At 43.5% G+C, this 23,656-nt stretch overlaps 1 protein-coding gene across 1 annotated transcript; it reads right to left on the bottom strand.

Annotated features, from left to right (window-relative positions):
- Positions 1–674: 674 nt before the first annotated feature.
- On the bottom strand, positions 675–21,884 carry BCL2L14 (BCL2 like 14). The gene is made up of 6 exons (XM_034784351.1): positions 21,620–21,884; positions 9,358–9,779; positions 6,021–6,179; positions 4,770–4,840; positions 2,957–3,229; positions 675–1,949 (listed from the first exon to the last, which is right to left on the bottom strand). The coding sequence occupies exons 2-6, from the start codon at positions 9,770–9,772 to the stop codon at positions 1,908–1,910; spliced, it is 960 nt and encodes a 319-aa protein (XP_034640242.1). The 5' UTR covers positions 9,773–9,779; positions 21,620–21,884; the 3' UTR covers positions 675–1,907.
- Positions 21,885–23,656: the final 1,772 nt, after the last annotated feature.

The following is a 23,656-nucleotide window of genomic DNA, read 5'->3' as shown; positions in this document are numbered from 1 at the left end:
TTTTGAAACTGTCACAGCTCTTCCTTGACATTTATGATTCAAGCTGTGCCTCAGCATTTGCAGCATGTAGCATCAGGGGTGACATACACTGCAACACGATGGGCATAATCTAATCTCTTCTGTATAATACACCTTTGAATGTGTGGGGTGGAGGTGGAAGGGAGTGAAAAATGGAAGCTAGAAGGAAAGAGGGAAATATGGGTGGATAGTTGTCAAGCATACACCATATATTAAGTGATCTATGTCTATAGCCTAACTCATCAGACGTGACTAATGAGGTGGGGTGCCCAATCTGAGATGCCACAAAGGCAGGGGTGGGGGGGACTGATTGTGAGAAAATGGCAAAACCCTCTGACAGGTCCCTTTAAGCTGTGTCAAATTAAGCACCCAGTCACTTTGAGGTCATGTGTAGCCGAGGTTAGAGCCAGAGTTTGTTACACACCATCTCTTCAAGGTTAATTTAAATAATTTATTAGAAAGATACTTGATCCCTGCTGATTCCTAGTTATCGCTGAAAGACTGGCATATTTTAAATGGAGAGTTTAAACTCTTCCTGTGCCTTTAATTCAGATTAATTGGATGTGTAGAAGTTAGCATGTTCTTTCCTCCACTCAACATTTACAGCATCTCTTGTGAATACATTGGAGAATGAGGAAATATAATGCAAGGACCGCTCAGAAAAAAGGTAGAGTCTTTTAATGAAGTGTAACCATTTGCCCATGGAGAGTTATGCATAGAACTCCTGGATTTTGCAACTTTTGCCAGTGTTCCAAATTTCTTCTCTTTCCAGTTAAAAAAATATCAGCCACGTAGGCTACAAATCAAGGAACAGTACTGGGAATGATTTCACTGGCAGTTGTAGTCTAAATGACACACTAATGTAATTTATTCTCTCCAATACAATGGTTGGAGGCAGGAGGCATAAGTGTATTGCTCATTCTCAATGGTCAAAGTTCCAATTCTGGTTACTGAATGTTTCATCAGAAGTTTTTCTAATCTACCTTTTAACGGGAAGCATCTCTCTTTCTCCAGGCTAATTTTCCTTACTATTCAAAAGACAAGTTACATTTTGTGAGTTATGTAGCCTTCCCAATACTAGTATTTTCTGGACACTAGCCAAATTAATGCTTAGGAGGACAATATGGCTCCAGATAATTTAAAAATATAGTAGAGCTAGGCCAAATTAAAAATACCTATGCAAAGGGGTCAGTGGTTGGTCTATGTAGAGGAGAAGACAATGAAAGTAAAGAGCTAAGAGTCTGACAAGAGTAGCCTTCCTCACCTCCTAGTCCCCCCCCCCCCCATACAACCCTAAACCCTTCTACTGAAATCAATGGGATCGTTCATTCATGGGATCCAACTGGATAGGGAGATGGAGAGAGAGTTGACAGCCCTGTATACTGCATGAGCAGGAGCCAATATGATTGTCAGTGGTGAGACGATGGCATTAAGGGCCAGCTTCTGAAAAGCACTTGCGGCACCTAACATGCTGAACTCTGTGGGAAAATCTGGCCCCAGCAGTGGGTTCAGACCACATGAAAATCTGGCCTTGTAGCTGTAGCTCAGTTATACTCAGGTGTTTCTTGGCATGGATTACACACATTTGAAGATACATCCATTAAAATGTTTAAAAAGGAATCTGAAGTCATGTTAGCCATAAGCCACAAGGTGGCACTCTGTGGCCAGTGAGGTGTTTGCTCACTGCGAAAAGTAGCTAGTCTTGTTCTCCTACACATTGATTAACATTTCCACCTTAACAGAAGGCTTCGAGAAGAGTAATCAAACTTCCTTCCCTTGGGGACCTTCAAGTCACAGCATTCTCCTCTTCTACCTCCCCTTTCAAAATCACTCCGGCATTGGATTGTTGTAAAGCTACAGCATGCCCTGGAGAGTGAATCCGCTCAAGTTTATTCTACTTCTTCCTCGTCCAATAATCCCAAGGCATTTTCCTGCGAGAGAAGAAAAGAGAAGGAGTTAGTAAAATAGGTGGTGTGACCATAACCCCTTTTCAAATGCTGTCAATGGGTGCATCACAACAATGGATTCCTCCACTACTGACCTGTGCGGCCATCAACCACACATCCCCACATGCCAGCAATCTGAATTGATGTAGAGTAGTGGTGTGCAACCCGCAGCGCCCATTGGCCGGGAACGGTGAACCGTGGCTCCTGGGAGATGCAGGCGGCCGTGCCTGCGGACAGTCAATGTAAACAAACTGTCTCCCGGCCTGCCAGCTGATTACCCTGACAGGCCACGTATGGGCCACAGGGTGCCCACCACTGATGTAGAGTCTAGAGCTGCAATATATTTATAGCGTCACAGCTGACCACACTGCTTTGCAGAACACAGAATGCCAAGGTCCTTTGCCTGAGGAGTTTGCAATCAAAATCAGACAAATGAGATGTGTGGCTCAGCAGCGTGGGGGTGCACAGAGGCATTGCTGGGGAAGGAATCGGTCTAGGAGGACTTTTCAAAGGTGGGCTAGGGAGGCAGCTGAAAGAGGAGAGATGCTGTTGGGGGCACAGAAGTGGGAATGCATTCCTTAAGGGATAGCATGGAAGAGGGCATAAACTTGAGACCTAAAATAAATAGACTAAGGAAGCTTTCAGGACAGAAGATGTAGAGAACTGGGACTCTGCCTGGTCAAAGGGGGCCATGCTAGTAGGTCACATTACAGGGTTAAAGGACTGTGTCCCAGATCCTCAAAGGTATATAGGCTTCTAACTTCCAGAGATTTCAGTGGGGATCTGGGCCTTTATGTGCAAAGACTGAAATGTCTGGTGTCAGGGGATCACAAGTAAGAGTCTCTTATGCCATGTAATATAGTTCCTGACCACTCTCATCCTCAAAGAGATATTTAAGTAGTACAATTTTCTAACATCTGTTTTCTATCCAAAAGGATGTTCATTGCATATAGGTGTGCTAGCCTACCATTCTAAGGAAACAAATCTCATACCCATCCACCATGGTTCTGAATCCAAGGGCTAAAATGTTCTTTGAGGTACTTTATTCCAAACCCCAGGACCATGTTCATAGGATGGTTGTCCACGGCTGTAAGTCTGGTCGTAACTTCCATCACAAAGGCAGCTTTAGTGCACTGTATTTTGCCTTCTGTCTCCCTGGTAGAATCTCCTGGGACTTCCTCCAGGTACTGATCAGTGAGTTTCTTGAAGAAGGCATAGGAGAGCATCTTTGTGACACAGCGATAGAAAGTTTTGTCCTTTTTTATCTGAAAGAGGAGGATAACTATTAATCATTAAAGCCATAGTCATAAATACAGAGTTTTACTGAGGGGGAATCTCGTGCTTGGAAAAGTGAAATCCACCCTCGCGTCTCCATGGAGTCTGCATTCAACAACATATTCATTGTTAGACCACACACAAGAGCACCTCTCTCTAGAAGTCTGCATTTTCAGGCTTAGAGCCTGGTCCTGCAAATTTACCTATGAGAGTTATGAAACTTACACACAGGAGTTACTTTACTTACATAGTCCCATTGACTTCAGTGAGGATTACTTGCATGAGTAAAGTGTGTGCAGAATTGTACTCAGTGAAGTGTCTGACTGTGTATGTGAAACCTATTGGTTCAGCGTCTAACATGTCCTCCCTCTAGTGGTTGGTCTATGTAGAGGCCAAGAATCTACCACCACTACCAGCTCCAGGAGTTAAATTGGTAGAGATCTATGCTTTCAATGCTGAAAATCCCAGCCTCAGCTCCAACTAATGAATTCATGCAGGGGGCAATTTATACAAGCTCAGGCTAGAATTTCCATGTATTAACTCTTAATTTAAAAGATTTCCCCTCCACCCCTATAAAGTTACACAGAGAGAGTTTAACCTCCCTGGGCAGGGCCAGATTTAGGGACAGGCAACCCAGGCGACCACTTGGGGTGCCTGGCTTGGGGGGCGCCAGGCTCCAGGTGCTGTTTTTGTTGTTAGCGACAAAAGGGAAAATAGAATATTTGAAGTAAAATGTTTCAGGTTTTGATGTTAGTACATTTCAGTTATTCTTAAAATTAAAAAGTTTCTATAAGCTTAGAGGAAACAAATTTTTCTTTAAAAAGAAGAACAGGAGTACTTGTGGCACCTTAGAGACTAACAAATTTATAATTTATAATAATTTACTAATAAATTTGTTAGTCTCTAAGGTGCCACAAGTACTCCTGTTCTTCTTTTTGCGGATACAGACTAACACGGCTGCTACTCTGAAATTTTTCTTTGCTTTTATACAGAATGAATAGATACAGATTTACAGATCTAGTGTGAAAATGTATCATTTTATATGATGGGGATAAATCATGCATTGCAAGTTGTGAACCAAAGTCCTGAAATGGGGCACAAATGCAATTAAAAAATAAGGCATTCAAAAGTTTAACAATTGGAAGGAAGGGGGCACTGAAGATGCTCCTCACCTGGGGCACCTTTTGGCTTAGGGCTGTCCTTGTCCCTGTCCCTGAGAACTACTCATGTGCCAAGCTTAATGCTAAAAGGGGAGATTTTCAGAAGCACAAAAGGCAGTTAGATGTCCAACTCCCACTGAAATTCAATAGGAACCAGGCAACTACTTTCTTTTGTGCCTTTGAAAATCTTAAAGCCCAAACTTTAAGATGTGAGGCCTCGCACACAAAAGCCTCAGTCCAAATCATGGAAGTTTTTCATGAAATCATGAAACGGTTTTGCAACCTTAATCATCTCATTATACATTTGCCAGTAGTGAATGCAACATACACATAGGTGAATGCCCATTAAATATATATGTGTATATATTACCGTTTCTTCCAGTTTATCCCCTGATTGTCTTAACAATGCAACTATCGTTTCTATTATCCTCTCTTCTTCATCTGGAATGGGGGGGAAAAAACAATTACTTTCTCCTAGCAGGATCCAGGTAGCAGACTTAAAGGAACTAGCTCATTGTCCACACCACATAGAGAATGATCAGCTTTGTAAGAAAACAACTCCCCTTTTGTGGCTTGAACCAGGTAAAATTATACGACAGACCTGTATGTAGGTTTTAGGCAGAGGTTTATAGCAGTCTGGAATAGGAGATGTTTTGTCTGTTACGAGTTCCAGCCATTTATTATGCCGTATAGAGTTTTGCTCCAGTCAGGGAATGGGGCTGGGGTTTAATCCCTCAGTTATTCTTGCTTTCTTCAAAGAGCATCTGATATTGGAGGCAAGAGCCTGAAGTGGCTAGTGGGAGTACAAGGCTCCACCCCTCAAGTCAGGAGCAACAGCTGCTAGTGGCAGCTCTGGCAAGCTATGGAGAGTCCGCTGGCCAAACAAGCAGAGCAAGGAACATGCTACCATGGCTGGCAGCCCTCCTCTGAATGAAAAGAGAGCTCTGAAAACCTCACTGAGACTGTGAAAAACAAATGATCCAGATATATAGTGTAGCCAATGGATCATGCAGTCAGTGCAGTCACCTTGCTGAAGGAGACAGCAACCCTCAAAGGCAGCATGGTCCAGTGAATAAGGCACTGGGCTTGGCATCAGAAGACTACGGATTTATTCCTGGCTCTGCCTTCAGCCTGCAGCAAGTCATTTCATCTACCTGTGCCTCTGTTTCCCCACCCAGGCTCTCTGTCACGTTCAATTCAGACTTCAACATTTTCAAGAGCTTTATTAATTATTTGTATTACAGTAGCACGCAGGGGCCCCAACTGAGAGCAGGGCTCTACTGTGCTAGCCTCTACTGTGTGCTACTAAGTGTTTGTGATCTCAGCTGGTGCCTCCTGTAACACAAATTAACAACAACAACAACAGTGGTAGGAGGGGTACCTGGAACTTAAATAACCAGAAAACGAGCTCGTTTCTTCAGCACAAGCCTTCCCCAATTACAGTTATACAGTATCCAGACTGTAGCTCTAACTATAGGATCATGCACTGAGTAGTTGATGCATCTGACAAAGTTTTTTTTACCCACGAAAGTTTATGCTCAGATAAACCTGTTAGTCTTTAAGGTGCCACCGGACTCATTGTTTTTGAGTAATTTCACTGTGCTACCTCAGTCAATCTTACCTTTTTCACCTCCCTCTTGCTGAGGGAATTTGCCATCTGCCTCTAGACTCGGAGTGCGCTCTAGTGCTCTGAAACCCACTCCACGGGGAGCTGAGTGCGACCTGGCATTAACTATCTTAGCAAGTCTGTCTGCAATGTGGAGGTAATCCTGTGTCTCACCTGGAAAAAAGAAATTCTGCTGGTTAGTCCCTCAATCAAGCTCAACTCATTAGCATTCACAGAACCCTGAGGAGGAAGAACAGGACAAGATCAAGAGGCACATTTCCCTATCACAGAGTCTTGCTGCTCTTCAGGGTCAGGTGGCTGTAATTAGGAGTGGAGGGGAATATAGACACCCACGATACACCTCAAACTTTTTCCATTATCTGAGCAGTAGCTCTCCCAGTAGAAGATAGTATGTGATGTTCATGGGTTACTGCGCGCCTTTGTACCTCTGGAGACTATTGCACATTAGAAGATGAGATTGTTTTGCTCTTTAGGTAGGGTGACCAGACATCAAGTGTGAAAAATCAGGACGGGGGTGAGGGTGATAGGCGCCTACATAAGACAAAGCCCCAAATATTGGGATTGTCCCTATAAAATCAGAACATCTGGAGACCCTATCCTTAGGATAGCAATTTTTAGAGCTGGTTGTATTGCGATATTGTAAACGGCTGGTTCATCTATGCCCAATTGTATAAAACACTGTGGTGATGAGTTTTAATAAAAGACAATCTCTCCCTCTCCCCCAGGCTGGGAGTTCTCTGTGTTTGTCTTGTATGGCAAGAGGCCGGAGTAGACATGACCATTAACAGAGCCCTTTATCCAGTGGCCGGGCTGACTGACACCCCCACCCCCCCCTACCTGCAGCAGCTAAGACTCTATCCAGGACCTTTGAGATCTATAAATATCAGTGTGGTCAGTCAGCCAAACGGGGGCTCTCTCATACCAACCAACTGAGCAGGAGGTTGCTGCTGAGCTTGTCCACTGCCTAAACATGAATTTGGAAGCCTAACATTAGGTACCCAGGTTTGGAAATGTTGGTCCCAGAGTTCATAGCTGAGCTGGTGTCTGATCTAGAAAGACAATCTGGGACTGATATACAAATGATCCCAGCAAGCACCCCGCTTTCCTGCAGGATGCCTGCATCCCACATTGCTACAAGTAGCAGGTTCCCCTGCAAACGTGCGTTCGCTGTTTTGGGGCTTGGGATAGTAATCTGCTACCGTATTGGTGAAGCCTGGTTTTAGGACCAAACCCTACCTCTTGTGGTACTGATGGGGGAAACATGAAGAAAACAGCATTTGTAGTTGAGTTCACACTGCCACCTGCTGGTTGATTTATATTACATTGAAAAGAATGTCAGATTACTAAAACATGACCTTTCTTAATAATGTCTGGGCAGGAAATTAAAAAAAAAAAAAAGTATGTGGTGGGAGATGGCATCTTGAGGTGGGAAATTATTTTTGTCAATGGAAGAGTCGGGTTAGGCCCACTTATCCACAAGGGTAGGAGGAATAGGCAGAGAGCTTGTATCGATAGATGTAACCAGCTCTGACAGCTGGGAGGATGACTGGTTGGGTGGCTTGTCCTAGATATTTGGGAGGGTTTAGAAGCTGGTGGGGTGACTGGATTGAAGATATGAGTTATGGGTTGTTTTAGGAAGCCCTGTAGATATAGCAAAGGGGGGAGAAGGCAATGACTTATCACAGGAGGTAATTCAGCCAATAATACTGAAGCTGGGACAAAAGGCTTACTCTGAGTAGAACACTGGGGCCACCTTGCAAGAGGTTGATGTACCTGGTAAACAAGGCTATCCTATCACCTATCTTGACCCTTGTGCTCTAGGGCATGAGCTAGTTGCCCATGGAGACCTGGTGGAGTCTCATCAGCCATGACACAGCACCTTATCTAAGGGATGGCCTTTGGATACTGGGTGGACGATAAATCACTGATAATCGGCCAGAGAGTGGCCCCCTAAATCTGAGCATGGAGATAGGCACCCTCTACATGCAGCATTCCTGCCTGCTGCACAGAGGAGGGTAGGCTCAGCCACTTCTGTGGCATTCTTCCCTCTTCTCAAGACCCCATGGAGAGCTCTCTGTAGGGTTGGGATCCCTGGACCATGTAGTAGGCCTGCAATGGATGGGGGTGGGGCTGGGAACATGACCCATACCTTTCTGGGGTCCCATGGAGATTCCTCAGGAGAAGGCACCCAGCCAGGGGCTGTGTTACCTTGCCCTCCCTCTTCAGTAGGGAACCCCTTTTAAGAGGGATCCTGCAGTAATGGTGGCTGCTGTGGGAAAAGTTAGAAAAAGCCTTGGTACAGTGTTTCCATTTCAGCCAGGGAGCAGAGGACACCGGGGGTGCAGAGCCAGCGCATGACCTTCTCAAACAAACTAGGGAAGTACAACCTAGATGGAGCTTCTATAAGATGGGTGCATAACTGGTTGGAAAACCATTCCCAGAGAGTAGTTATCAGTGGTCAGTCAAGCTAGGAGGGCATATTGAGTGGGGTCCTGCAGGGATCAGTTCTGCATCCAGTTCTATTTAGAGAGTACACTTAGATTGCAGATGATACCAAGCTGGAAAGGGTTGCAAGTACTTTGGGGGATAGGATTAAAATTCAAAATTATCTGAACAAACTGGAGAAACGGTCTGAAGAAAACAGGATGAAATTCAATAAGGACAAATGCAAAGTACTCCACTTAGGAAGGAACAATCAGTTGCACGCACAGGAAATGGGAAATGACTGCCTAGGATGGATACTGCAGAAGAAGATCTGGGGTTCATAGTGGATCACAAACTAAAATAAGAGTGAACAGTGTAACACTCGCCAAAAAAAAGCAAACATCATTCTGGGATGTATTGTAAGCAAGGAGTGTTGTAAGCAAGACACGAGAAGTAATTCTTCCTCTTGACCCAGCACTGATTAGGCCTCAGCTAGAGTATTGTGTGCAGTTCTCTCTTTGCCGATTTTACCATAGGAGACTGCAGTCTGGCCCACATCTATTGTTTTTTTTTTAAACTACTCTTCATTACATTCTCTAGCCAAGTTCAGGGAACAAGCTAGTGCTTGGAAATGCAAATTTGTGCAATTGTACGATTATGGGAGGATATTCATGGCCAGTGTATAGGTTCAGAGTCTGGAGACTAAAAGGTGTATTACAAGCATGAATCTACTCTGTTTTGCGTTTAGGGAGCAGGACTGGCAATTTTATTCCCACAGCTGGCATGAAAGAATATATTAACAAATAAAGGAGAAAGGCAGCATTATCAATAAGCTATTTAAGAGAGAAATAGAAACCAGCATGAATAAGGGACTGGAGACAGAAAGAGAAACCGTTCAGGCTCCCACCTTCTGATATCTGGAGTGCCATCGGCATCTTTAAGCCATACCCATTCACAGTGTCTTGGTTCGTGGCTAGCTCCTGTGGGCCCTCCTCCCTCTCTCCTCTGGCACAGGAAAGCAGCAGGCGTCGCCAGATAAACTTTTTCTTCTTTTGCTTTTTACGTTGGGCAGTGGGCCCTTTGTCCTGGACTGACAGTTCTTGGTGTGTCTCACCCTTACCGACCTGAGGGATACCTTCCCTTTCCCCTCTCTCTGTAGACGATCCTTTCAAGGTCTTCGCCTCCCTTTTCAGAAGTTGCCCATATTTACTCACGGAGAGTCGTCGCTGGGCATATGCCATAAGAACTTTGTATTCCACGGTGTCTCTCTCCTCATCCTCCAGAGAGATCTCTTCCATGTTGGCATCACTGGTTGAATTCATCTTGCCCCTACAAGGACAGATTCCTTGTTAGTCTTAATGGCTTAGGGAGCACATCATTTTTCTTAATGCTGAATAATACTTGGCATTGCTATAGAGCCTTTCACCAAAGCACCTTACAAACTTCAATAACTTGAGCCTCACAGCGCCCGTAAGCCAGGGAAGTATTATTTTACAGAGAGGTTGAGTGGCTTGTCCAAGCAACTTTATAGATCTGGAAGAATGAGTCTCAGAGGGCAAGGAGCCACTACAGCATGCTCCCTTCTCCCATTATTTTTTGGTGGCTTGAATTAGGTTTGGCTACCCTAACATGGTTTCGAATATCATTCAGGGAAGGGGGTGGTTTTTGCCAGAAACTTTCCACATGTTATTGTTTCTAAGTTGATGCAAAGGTACATGGTGCTTTACAGGAGGTAACCTTTGCCGCATTTCTGGGATAGCATTCTGGTGGGGGCAAACAACCTTGCTAGTTTTGACATAGAGCTTGATACGTTTATTAAATGGGCTTAAAAAGATAGAGTTGTCTGTGATAGCATTGGATTGGACTTAATGACCCAGGAAGCCCCTATGCAATATAGAAATATTCCTATGCTAGGCAGAGTCCCTGATGCAAAGATCTTACAATCTAAAGGCACAAATAGTTACAGTAGAATGATCAAGCAAAGTGGCACATGGTCATTGTTGAGGGGATGCTCCTTGGAACAGCTGAATTTTCAAACTATTATGAAGGAGGAGAGAAAGGAACTTGGTGTATGTCAAACTGGGCAGCAATTCCTAGCATGGGTGGCTTGGAGATCGGTGCGAGAGATACCAGACGCAATTGGGAAGCTGTTAACTTTGGGAAGAATGCAGGGAACAGGAAAGGTTGTTATATTAATACTGATTCTTACAAGGATGTGATGGAAGAAAAGATTGCCATTAACTAAAGCACATCCTGTGTGCAAATTTCACTAAATCCACATTTACCCCCGCTCTCTGCTGGGTTCCATCAGCCCCTCCCCAACTATAAAACTTTGCAGTGTTGCCAACTCTTATGATGTTAATGCGAGCCTCATGATATTTGGAGTTTCTTAAACCCCCAGCTCCCGGATTCATCAAAAGATACAAGAATCTCAGCTTTTTTTAAAGGAAGCGTCTAACTGTCATGTTTGTAGTAGGGCTGTCGATTAATCACAGTTAACTCACGTGATTAACTCAAAAAAATTAATCGAGATTAATTGCACTGTTAAACAATAAAATACCAATTAAAATTTATTAAATATTTTGGATTTTTTTTCTAGATTTTCATATATATTGTATTGTGTTGTAATTGAAATCAAAGTGTATATTTGTTATTACAAATATTTGCACTGTAAAAATGATAAAAGGAATAGTAATTTTGAATTCACCTCATGCAAGTACTGTAGTGCAATCTCTGTCGTGAAAGTACAAATATAGATTTTTTTTTTAATACACATAACTGCACTCAAAAACAAAATATAAAACTTCAGGACCTACAAGTCCATTCAGTCCTACTTCTTGTTCAGCCAATCGCCAAGACAAATAAATTTGTTTAAATTTAGGGGAGATATACTGCCTGCTTCTTATTTACAATGTTACCAGAAAGTGAGAACAGGCATTTGCGTGGCACTTTTGTAGCTGGCATTGCAAGGTATTTACGTGCCAGATATGCTAAACATTTGTATGCCCCTTCATGCTTTGGCCACCATTCCAGAGAACATACTTCCATGCTGATGACGCTCGTTAAAAAAATGTGTTAATTAAATTTGTGACTAAACTCCTTGGGGGAGAATTGCATGTCCCCTGCTCCGTTTTACCCGTATTCTGCCATATATTTCATGTTATAGCAGCCTCGGATGATGACCCAGCACATTTTGTTCATTTTAAGAACATTCACTGCAGATTTCACAAAACACAAAGAAGGTACCAATGTGAGATTTATAAAGATAGCTACAGCACTTGACCCAAGGTTTAAGAATCTGAAGTGCCTTCCAAAATCTGAGAGGGACGAGATGTGGAGCATGATTTCAGAAGTCTTAAAAGAGCAACATTCCAATATGGAAACTACAGAACCGGAAACACCAAAAAAGAAAAATCAACCTTCTGCTGGTGGCATCTGACTCAGATGATGAAAATGTACATGCATGGTCTGCACTGCTTTGGATTGTTATCAAGCAGAACCCGTCATCAGCATGGACGCATGTCCCCCTGGAATGGTGGTTGAAGCATGAAGGGACATATGAATCTTTAACACTTCTGGCACATAAATATCTTGTGATACTGGCTACAACAGTGCCCTGAAAATGCCTGTTCTCACTTTCAGATGACATTGTAAACAAGAAGCAGGCAGCATTATCTCCTGCAAATGTAAACAAACCTGTTTGTCTGAGCGATTGGCTGAATATTTCCCAGGGAATGCCTTACTGCTAAATGATGAACTAGTACTTGGCTGAGCCCTCAAGGATTAACACATTGTTGTTAATGCAGCCTCACACTCTACAAGGCAGCACTAATGGAGGGAGGCGACACAGCATGGCAGAGAGAGACAGACACACACTGTGTGTGCGCGCACGAGACAGACAGACACACACACAGTGTGTGTGTTTGTGTGTGTGTGAGAGAGGGAGACGCACATTGCTCCTTTAAGTACACTGACCCGAGTTTAAGTACACTGCCTTTTTAAGTAGATCAGCAAGTTGAGACAGGAGCTGCTGCCAGCAAGCTCCCTCCATCCTGAGTCCTGTTGTGTCTTGCCCCCCTTCCTGTGGAAATGGGGTACAGGAGTGAGGGCAGGGGGACACCATGACATTAGCACCCCTATTCCCTCCCTCTTCACAGCAAACAGGAGCCTGCTGGAAAACTTAGGGGGGCTGCCGGTCCACCCTGATTCCAAGCCCCCACCACTCGCTCCAACGGGCTGCTCTTCCTGCAAGCAGTGGACAAAGCAGGCGGCTGCCAAACAACGTTATAAAGGAGCATTGCGCAACTTTAAACGAACATGTTCTCTAATAGATCAGCAACGAAACAAAACAAAACAACATTAACCAGGACGACGACGTTAAGTGAGGAGTTACTGTATTGTGTACTGAGGGCCAGATCTCCACTGGTGTAAACCAGCATAGCTCCACTGAAGTCAGTGGAGCTGTGTTGATTTACATCAGCTGAATTTCTAAATCTTCAGCACCTCCATTGGGAACAGACACAGCAACATCGCTGTGTGTGGGGGAGGGACTCAGTGGCTGGATTGCAGGCCAGAATGCTGCGCTAAGAACAGAGACCACAGTGGACCTGCTTCCAAACCCCCAGTTCTGGCAGACACCAATCCTTCTCCCTAGTGTATGGGAAGAGACCCCCAGCCTCCTCATCTTTCCACTCCGTAATAGCAGATGGGGGAAGGTGCTGCCTGAGACACATGCTTAGAAAAGGTCCTGAAAGCATCTGTATTAGTCTGTCAATGTGCTTTTCTGCCCTGATAAGTCACAAAACACGAGGTCTTATAGCAAGCTTGTCACCTAATGTACTGCATTATTTTTTTTTTTAGCCAATACTTTTATCATTGACCTTTAACTAACTAAAAATGTAGCAAAGAAAAGTTAGAAGATTAACTTTAATATCTCGTCTGTGATAGCCTCTCCTAGGAAAAATGTCTGATATGCTGTTTGAATTCCACGCTGCTGCTGACATGCTAATAATTTCCTATTTCCCACATTCAAGAGGTCCTACAATTGCCCACTGAAGTTAAACAAGCTTCCTTGTCTTTCTTCATCTTCCTCTATATAACTTGGGTGGTTGACTCCTCATTGGCATGTGAAGTGTCCTTGGAAAGCCATGAGTCCCAGCTTTCCAATGGCCTACAACAGCCACCTCAGCACCTAATGGCTTGCAAACTGTTAGATCTTGAAACAGTCACTGGGCCTTCAGTCCAGGCAAAAATGCAGGCTATTTATCATGCAGGCCAGGATATTGCCAAAGTCCCAAGGAACTCGAAGCATTTCACTGCTGCCCACTGTTGCCTTGGAGTTCTATCTATGCAAGAGACCTGCAGAGTCCTCACACTGAAATGACTCCATTAGGATAAAAAACACAGGCAACTGACCTCCATGTATTCCTCTGTTTTAGCTTTATGCACATGCCAGTGTCTTGAGCAAGGATGTCAGGCTACAGTCACTAGTCAGATATGAAAGAGGAGCAGCTTAGAAAGTACTCTAACGTTGCATTGGATTTTAAGGGTTTTTGTTGAGGCAAAACAACCTCCCCAACCACCTCCGAGGACTGCAAATACCTAAATATTAACAACAGAGCTTGGCCTAAACCAAAACCACATATCCAAATAACCAGGAATTTCAGAAAAATGGGGGTGTAAACTTTAACTCGGGTCCAGTTCTAGCTTACAAACCTACAGCTCCCATTACCTTACCCTGCTGTGCGAAGATATTACAGCTCAAAATCGTATTTCATTTTAGACCTTATGCTTTTCATTAGAGTGGAAAGACCCATTTCAGCCACTGCTTTGGGAAATTCCTAGAGTCTGGGAAGCCATTAGAGTCTTTAAAGCAATGGAAAGGGCGGTCAGTGCTGGGTCCGAAAACATTTAAATAATAATGCAAACCACAGAGAGAAGGAATCATAAAAGTTGGGGGGGGGGGACGACACATGAGGGACGAGGGATCAGATAAAAAATGTTTCTAGCCATAGTGTGTATTTTGTGTGTGCACATGCCTGATTTCCCAGGCTTCTGTGAACTAGTAAGTCATTTATATGCCACCTTCCCCAATTCTTCATGAACACTAAACACAAGAGAGACAGAGTCACAGAAATAGCCTCAATTGGATCTCCGTTGTCACTATGGACTCAGGGTGGACCGTAAGCTTGATTTTAATTTTAACACCCTGACCCCCCCCACACACACACACACAGTTTCCTTTTTCAGTAGTGGTATGTTGCAATTTTAGGCAACATCTACTAGTACATTTGAAAATATACTAAAATGAAATCAACATAGAAAGACATCTTGCTATCCCCGACAGGCTTTTGGGGTAAAGTTCATTTCAGTAAGGCATGTGATGCATTTGAGTGAGAGCAAGCGAAAGACTCTGAACTATTTACTGGGCAGAGATGAGACAGTGGGATATAGGAGAAGAGAGGATACTACTCTCTATCTGCACCAAGTAGCTACTGCCTGCAGTAATGACAATGCCTACACATGCTGCACCATGAACTCTAGCACACTGGCTGCTCTGAAGGACAGGAGCCGCTGATTGGTTTACAATAGAAACCAATTTGAAAACCCATCAGGAAAGAGGCAGAAAGACATAGTCAGATAAGGAGCAATTAAACCAGATGGAGAGGAGGTGAGAATTGCAAACACATGTAAGAAACAGAAATGAAGGAAAGAATTCTAACTGTTGTAAGAAAATCTGAAGATGGAAAGGAATGGGGTAGACACAAGGGCCTGGTTCTCAGTTATCCCATCCCTGCGTGTGGGGCAGGGATGCACACCTGGCTGTAAAAATACCTTTGTAACTCCTGTATCCAGGGTTGGTTCAGAGTCCTGCCCAGCCCCCAGTGTAAGTAGTAAGAGCAGCCTCTGGGCTCCTCTAATTTACACTGCTTCTGAAGGTTTCCAGGAAGCAAGGTGTAGCTGTAGGTCAATATTCTGTTCTCCAGCCACATCACTTCCCTGCCCCTCTCCCACCCACTTCCCCTCTTCCTATTCCCATTCCTGACACCTGCTGGAGGCAGGGATGACACAAAGCGCCCTTGTGCTAGCAGGGGAGCATTAGGGGTCATTCCTAATCCTTTTAAAACTCCTTCCCATTGCTAGTAAATGAGAACCAGGCACAAGTTCTGAAAAGAAACACTGAAGAAGAAGTGACAGTAACAATTTATCACAACCCCCTTTTACGGATGAGCCAGAAGGCTTTCCACAAGACTGCAATGCAAGGTTAATATGCCTATGCATTAGGATATCCTAGCAACTAAAGGCTCAGATTCAGGCAGCCATTAAAGGCTGCTATTGCCAAGTTGTCATAGCTACGAGAGAGTCAGATAGAAGTGGCTGCAGAAGGGGAGATCACTGGGCCCTTAATGGAATGGATATTTTGTAGGGAAGCATGGAAAGAATTTGCCTGCTGCCAAATTCATATCATAGAACAACATTAGAGGGCTTTGCATATGCATCCTCCTACTTTTACAGATGCCTCAGGGTTCCCAGGCTAAGACTCTGTATATGTTGAAATTCAATTTCTTTGGAGGAGGGCAATATTGATAGGGTCCTCAGGAAGCCTGATCCTCAACTGGAAGGATGTGTCCTGGCTTCTGAGAATGACTGGAACAATAAGATATGGTTAAAATGGAAGACAAGATTGCTCCCCAAGATTTGACAAGATGGAGTTTTCTCCAGGGAAAAAAACAGTTACAAAATAATGTATTATAAATAACCCTGCTGTCAGCAGAGTCACAAGAAGAGCACATGGCAACTTCATTCACATGAGATGGCCAGGACCTTTGTTTTACATCTCTTTCAAAGTTGGATGATATATAATAGACTGTCTCCCCACTAGGGGAGGAGGGTCTAGAGAGGACCTCACCCTTTCAGATTCCTGCAAACAAGCTCTTATGCACCTAACAACTTTCATCCTGGAAGAACCCAACCTGCAAGTGAATAGGGCCATTCACTAGCTCTGGGCCTGATGCAGCAGCTTTGCTTAGGAGAGTAGCCCCTCTGAAGTCAACAGGACTATTTATGCCCTCTTGGCACAAAGGAAGTGTGAGTTTGGGGACTCTTCAGGATTATCACCATCTCACAAGGTCAGAAACAGGAGATCTAAGGGTCATGGAAAGGATTGCAAGAGAAGTAGCATCTCGCATTAGACCTGGCCTAACACTAGGTTTCAGCACTTGGTTTCCTGAAGACAGACTCACAGACTAAGGCCAGAAGGGACCATCATGATCTGGTCTCACTTCCTGCACATCACATGTCACAGAACCTCACCCATCCCTGTAACAGGCCAGTAACTCAGCCAGAGGTTATTTAAGTCCTCAAATCTTGATTTAAAGAGGTTGAGTTACAGTGAAGACACCATTTACTCTAGCTGAAGCCAGCAAGTGATTCATTCCCCACGCTGCAGAGGAACGCAAAAAACCCCCTCAGGGTCTCTGCCAATCTGACTTGGGAATTTATTCCTTTGTGATATGTCCTAGCATCTAGGGTATGTCTTCACTGCTGAGTTAACCTGAGTTATCTACGGTTGAGTTACTCCTCTTGAGTCAGCCTTGCTTGAGTCAGACTAGACGCACTGCAAGAGAACACAGGAGGTGAGTCTACGCTGGTGCTGTACTTGCTCATATGTGTCGCAAGGACTTCTGGGAGGTGCATCCCGTGGATCTTTGTACTGCACTAAGCTGTACTGCTCCATGAATTCTTTCCTAGTGAATTGTGGGAGAAATTATCTGTCCTTTCTGGGCACGTAGGGGGAAATTTGGAAAAGTACTGGAGGACTAGCAGTGCTCACCTGTGTCCACCCTACTGAGTAGCTGTGTAAGCAGCCAACTAGTAGTGCTCACTTGTGTAGTAGCTTATATCTCCCCCCAATTGGCCAGCCCACTTGAGTTAAAAACACCATGTCCCCCAAGCGTGTGGATGGGACTGGAGTTAGGGCAACATGAGTTATAACTCAGCTTAAAACAGTGAAGCCAAGCCCCTGAACTGAGAAGCCATATTCTCTAAATTGCTTTAGGCATCAGAAATGTCACTACTGCAGATGACAGGGAGAGCACCTAAAGCCAGGTCATGGCAGGTAAGTAAAGGAAGAAATAATCCATAATTAGTTTATTACACTGTTTAACTAAAAGTTTTAAGTCTGAATTTGTGGTTTAGAATTGTTGTTTACAGAAGACTTCCCTCTTCATTACCATGTCACTCCTTGACCACCACAGGTGAGCTCTGAACAGAGACTCACCAGGCCTGTTGATTGAGAGAGTTCATTTCCTCAGGAACCTGCTTTTAGATGAGAGTTTCTGAAAAGGCGGCTTTTTAGTGTATGTATTTATTTGTCTTTACTCATGCTCAGGAATCCCTGAAGGAAGCTGAAACCAGAACTGGTATATTATTCCCTAGGCCTTGCTGGAATTTAAGTATCTTGGAGGAAACAGGAAGCGTTTTTATTGAGGATGATTTGGAGAGACCTGATATTGGCTCATTCTCTGTCTGCCTGGCCTTGTTTTTCAAAATTTTTGGAGTTCACAGACATCTGAGCTGACACAATGTTTACCTCCCTCCTTTATTTTCCTGTAGACTTTCTACTGAAAAAGTGTCATGTCATTGTGGTACTTCCCATGAACTGGCTGACATGTTGCCAGTCACAAGTCTTGTGATATCGGGTAGGTATTGTTTTAAACCCCATGTGAATCTCAGCTGTTTTTTGTTTTTTTTTAAAGTAAAAGATATTTCTAGTCATCACGATTACAGAGAAGCTTGGAAATGTGAAACAAGTGCGCACTAGAGTCTGAAGATCAAAGGAAAAAGACAAAGAAAAACAAAAAAAACCCCACCCATCAAAAGACTCTCCCCCCCCAAACTAAAATGCGTGTTATAATTATTTTGGTATGCTTGAGTTTGGCAACAGTATGGGTGAAATTCATAGATTCTAAGGCCAGAAGGCACCATTAAATCATCTGTGTTGACCACCTGCATAACCCTGGCCATAGATTTCACCTAGTTCCCCCTGTATTGAGCTCGATAACTTGTGTTTGGCTAACATGTTTTCCAGAAAGGCATCCGGTCTTAATCTGAAGACACCAAGAGATGGAAGATCCACCATTTCCATTGGTGTTTTGTTCCAATGGTTAATCACCCTCACTGTTAAAAAATTTGTGCCTTTTTAAAATTTTAATTGCTCTGGTTTTAACTTCCCGCCATTGGTTCTTGTTATATTGTTCTCTGCAAGATTAAATAGCTCTTTATTACCCAATATTTTCTCTGCATGAAGATATTTGTGCACTTTAAACAAGTCACCTCTTGATCCTCTTAGATAAAGCTTAACAAATTAAGCTCTTTAAATCTCTCATTCTAACAGATTTTTTCTAGCCCTCAAATCATTTTTGTATCTTGTCTCTGTATCTTCTCCAGTTTCTTAAGATAGCTTTCAAAATGTGGACACCAGTACTGGACACAGTATTCCAGTATCCGTCTCTCCAGTGCTGTACTCAGAAGTTGGAAAAAAAGCCAAACACCACACACCTTCATTTTCCCTCTCACTACTCCCCTCTATGTCATGTTCCTCTGTAGCAGATATGGACTGGCCAGATGTGCTTGCTTATAGCCACACCAGATGTGTTCGTCACAAGATCCTTTAATGCTGTGCCAGTTATGGCTGAGTTTGTTTAAACAAGGTATTTTACACATTTCTATCTATACTGTAGCTGAACAGTATAATCCAATCTAGCATCCATTACACAATCCATTTTGTTTGAATGGACCTAGCTCCGAAATGATCTACGCTGCTCTGTAGGACTACCTTCTCCTCATTGTTATTGATGTGGAAATGATACATGGGCTTTGAGTCTTGCGCTGTTGCTGCATTGAAGTGTCAGAATAGCATAACAAATATTTTGATTTGCCTTTCCTTTTACAGTAGTATGGTGCTGTTCTGCCTTTCCTTTATGACAGAACAGGTCTGTTTGGGAATGAAGGGTTTGTTTGTTTTTCCAGAGAAAGATAACAAATGCAAGAAATAGAGATTATTTTACCCTTATGTAGCTGAATTACAGTAGCACTTTGGAGCTCCATTGTGCTAGGCGCTGTACACAGAGTTATAGACAGTCCCTAACCCAGACAGAAGATAGATTAAGAAGTCCAGCTTGGATTTCTAGTCTGTATCTTATTGCTTCACTTCTCGGGTTATGCAAGAAGCTTGGATGATTTACTGTAAAACCTGTTTTGAAAAACAAACTTAAATATAAGGCAGCGCAGGAAAAACTGACTAGATAACAGCTTCTCTCACTGAATTATCACATGCTCACACATGCTTTTTTCTTTCAGTTCTGCCCCTGTTTATATGCAGATGCACAGTCTAATGTGACTGAAAGTGGAACTGGGCACCAGAGTTTTTGTTTTGTTTTTAAAGGGGACAGTAGTTCTTGGACTTCTTTCAGAACACTTTCTCACTTATAAGCCCCTCCCCTGCCACCTTAAAAGCTCCCCAAATGTGCCAACATTGGTCCTGCCAGTAAAGGAGGACTGGAAGCAATGCCACTGTGTATTCCTAGCGCGCCCATCGCTGTGATATCTAAGCACTGCTTTTACAGTACCCTTCATCCAAGAATCTCAACTCAGTTTACAAATAAACATTAAATCAGCTATAACATGCCTATGGACGTAGGCAAGCATCAGCTTCCCCTACTACTGACACGCAGTTGCTTCTGGATAGAACACAGCAGCTTTTTAGGCCAGGAAGTTAAGGATATCTTATCTAACCCCCAACTGAAGGGGTTATTTATAATTAACAAAAGTTGAATTTCACCAGGACACTAAAAGTTAAACACTCCTATTCTTATGCAAATCTCCCCTGGTTCTTTAATGAGTCAGGAGAGAAACTGACATGCAACAAATCCAGGCTACAGGAACATGCTTTCAGGTATATTCCTCACAGAAGAGGAGAAATTCCCTGCCTAGTTTATGGCTGTCCAGGAGGAACATCCTATACTCAGAGCTGAAGGGAAGGTAATGGGAAGGTCAGGTCATAGAAAGGTCAGGGACTGTAAAGGAGACAGACAGCTTAAACAGAACATACAAATTGACTTTCAATACACTCATAAATGGCTAAGAGTTCATATTTATGCCACAGCCAATACATCAAATCTTCAGCTTCACAGTGATCGTTAATTCCATTCTGGGGCCTGGTTTAGTGATTATTACTCAGAGAGAAGAATGAATCACCACTACTACTAAGTAAGGATTTAAAAGATTATTTTGGTTAGAGATGGAGAAATCTCACATTCAATTATTGACCCAGCTGCAACCTGGGGCGGCTCTATGGTTTTTGCTGCCCCAAGCACGGCAGGCAGGCGGCTTTCGGCGGCTCGCCTGCGGGCCATCCGCTGGTCACGCAGATTCGGCAGCATGCCTGTGGGAGGTCCGCCGGTGCCGCATGTTCAGCGTCCCTGCCTCCGAATTACTGCCGAAGCCGCAGGACCGGTGGACCTCCTGCAGGCATGCTGCCAAAGGCAGCCTGACTGCCGCCCTCACAGCAACCAGCAGGCTGCCCCCTGTGGCTTGCCGCCCCAGGCACGCGCTGGTGCCTGGAGCAGAGCTGCCCCTGGCTGCAACCTGTGTAGCCTTTGAGATCTGAGCTGGTCTCACAGAACAAGGAGGTGAAGATGCACATTCTGCATGAACTCACTGGGTGAATCTTCCATTGACATGAAATAAAATTCGACAGACAACAGGTATACACAGCATGGATTGTAGAGGAGAACTTTGCCCTGTTCAGCTAGACAAACAGAACTTTCTTTTAAAGCACACTGAGTAAAGTTTTCACAAGTTTTGTAAGCCAGCTGTGTAAGAGCTCTGAATATTTTGGTTCTAACGATCCTAAGGGACCTCCAGCTTTTTCCATTTCTAGCTCAATCATTTTTTTGACGTGACAAAGTATTGAGTTAAAAAGAACAAAATGGAACAGCTGTTTCACTAATAGATTATAAACAGTTACATTTCGATATGAATGAAAGTTCACATATACAACACTTGATTGTTCAAATAGTCAGAAATGGCCTAGCATAGTCTAACAGAAAACCAAGTGAAGGGGAAAAAAAGATCAGCATAAATTATTATTTTAGCTTTGTTTTTACCTTTCCTTGAAGTTGCACCAACAGGCCTTAAAGTCTCTTGAGCTGAGCACTTCCTGATGTTTTTCCAGTCACTATTTCTTTTCTGTTAAAACCAGTTGAGTCTTGTAATCTTCCTGGCTTTCCTTCAAAGAAAAGGGGTAATATTTTTATTTTAAAATTTCAGCCTTTTGTTAAAACATTTGCTTACGTGCTTCAGATAAGGGCAGAGCTGCACTTTAGAGAGTGTCCTTCACTTCCTTATCAGAGGTACTCTAGCAACTTGCAAATCTACATTAAGGGGTGGGGCTGATGGTGCCCATGTGACTTTCCTTACAATAGGGAAGCAAAAAGTCTGTGGCAGTTATTGTTCCTTGGGGCAAACATTTGCACTCTCCTCCAGATGAAACACCTGATTCAATGGCCATTTCTCATCAATTCAGGTCAGATTGCACCACCATTTTGATAAAGTACTTTTCTTTTCATAATAATTCTGGGGATACTCCTACAAATTAAGAAAGAAATTAAATAAATATTTTTTTTCTTTTTCACTTGCATTTATTCAAAGGCCATAGAAGATACTGATTAATCACTCACATGATGCTCTTAACAGTGACGCACCATATTTCTTTACAGGCCTGGTGGTCTACACTGTTACTATAGCTCCCAGCCCAGTTCTCAGAAGTGGGTAGGTCCCCTGAACATCAGGTCAGGGATCTGTTGTGTTGTAACTGGGCCCCCTTACTCTATTGTAGAGTAGATGTGGGCCTAGTGCTTGTGAAAGGTGCTAGCTTGACAGCCAAGGAGAATGAAGTCCTGCATTTATTCCTCAGTTCTGATGGGGGAGGGGGGGGGGCGCTTTTAGGAATAAGAGATTGCAGCCTGAATTTCTCAGCTGAGATTGTAGGCTTGCCAACCCTCCAGGATTGCCCTGGAGTTGACATTGATCTCCCAGGGAATATTGAAAGCAATCTGGAAGAAAATGATATATGTTGGGGGGGAAAATTCCCCAGAATAACTTCAGTCTCATAGGGTTGCCAACTCTGCCTGTCATAAGGAAATCAGTTGTGAGGGTGGATTTTTGTGAGGTGGTGTCTTGGGTAATAGAGACTGGACTATAAACCCCACCAACTCATTTCACGTGTTTCGAGGGAATAAAATAGCTGTTGGGAGCTAAATAGGAGTACATTTCAAAATGCTGCTTTGCATTTATACTGAATAGATCTTCCAGTCAAATATCTCAAAGCCCTTTACAAACATTCATTAAGTAGGTTACACAATATGTGTTGTAGATATTTTACATATAGGGAAACTAAGGCACGGAGGATAGGTGATTTGACTAAGGTCACAAAGTAAGTCAGAGCTTGTATACACTTAAAACACCCCAGCTGCAGAAGTGCAGCTGTAGGGCCTCAGTGTAGACCTACCTACGCTGCTGGGAGGAGTTCTTCCATTGCCATGGGTAATCCACTTCTCTGAGAGTGGTAGCAGAAGTGCTGTGTACACAGGGACTTAAGTCAACCTAACAACACTGCTCAGGGGTGTGGATTTTTCATACACCTGACTGACGTAGTTAAACTGACCTAATTTGTTTAGTACGGGCCTGGCCTCAGTGACAGATCTGAGAATAGAACCTACTTATCCTGACTTCTGCTCCTCTAACCACTGCCCCACTAAGAAACAAAACTCACCATTTTTTAAAACTCTGTGATCTCTTAATCACACTTTATACCACTGCAAGACAAGAACATTCATGTGCCAACATGTTTAGTAAGCTGTGCTAGCAAAACATTCCATATGCTGTGGCTATTGTAACCTGTTCACTACATCGGACCAGGGCCAGCCTTTGCTTATTGGATCATATGTTGCCATTATTACATGGGATTTATCTAAAATACTTAAAACGCCCCTCATCACTGTAATATGAGCACGTCACAGTGGGGTGTTTTTTCTTCAGTCTAAGAATTTGGCCTTTTCCATATTGCTCTTAACAATAAAAGTGAATCTCTCTGCCACAACACACACTTACAACAGACTTGAACTTCTTGTCCACGTTCTCTC

The sequence above is a fragment of the Trachemys scripta genome, chromosome 1 (genome assembly GCF_013100865.1).
Source record: "Trachemys scripta elegans isolate TJP31775 chromosome 1, CAS_Tse_1.0, whole genome shotgun sequence".
NCBI classification, from domain to species: Eukaryota; Metazoa; Chordata; order Testudines; family Emydidae; genus Trachemys; species Trachemys scripta.
The sequence above is the reverse complement of the archived record's forward strand: the minus strand, read 5'-3'. Positions and strand labels throughout refer to the sequence as shown.

Coding starts and splice junctions, on each gene's coding strand:
- BCL2L14 (XM_034784351.1), bottom strand. CDS start 9,772: ATGAATTCAACCAGTGATGCCAACATGGAAGAGATCTCTCTGGAGGAT. Junction 4,841..6,020: donor GCAAGAGGGAGGTGAAAAAG/GTAAGATTGACT, acceptor CCCCCATTCCAG/ATGAAGAAGAGAGGATAATA. Junction 3,230..4,769: donor GGGATAAACTGGAAGAAACG/GTAATATATACA, acceptor CTCCTCTTTCAG/ATAAAAAAGGACAAAACTTT.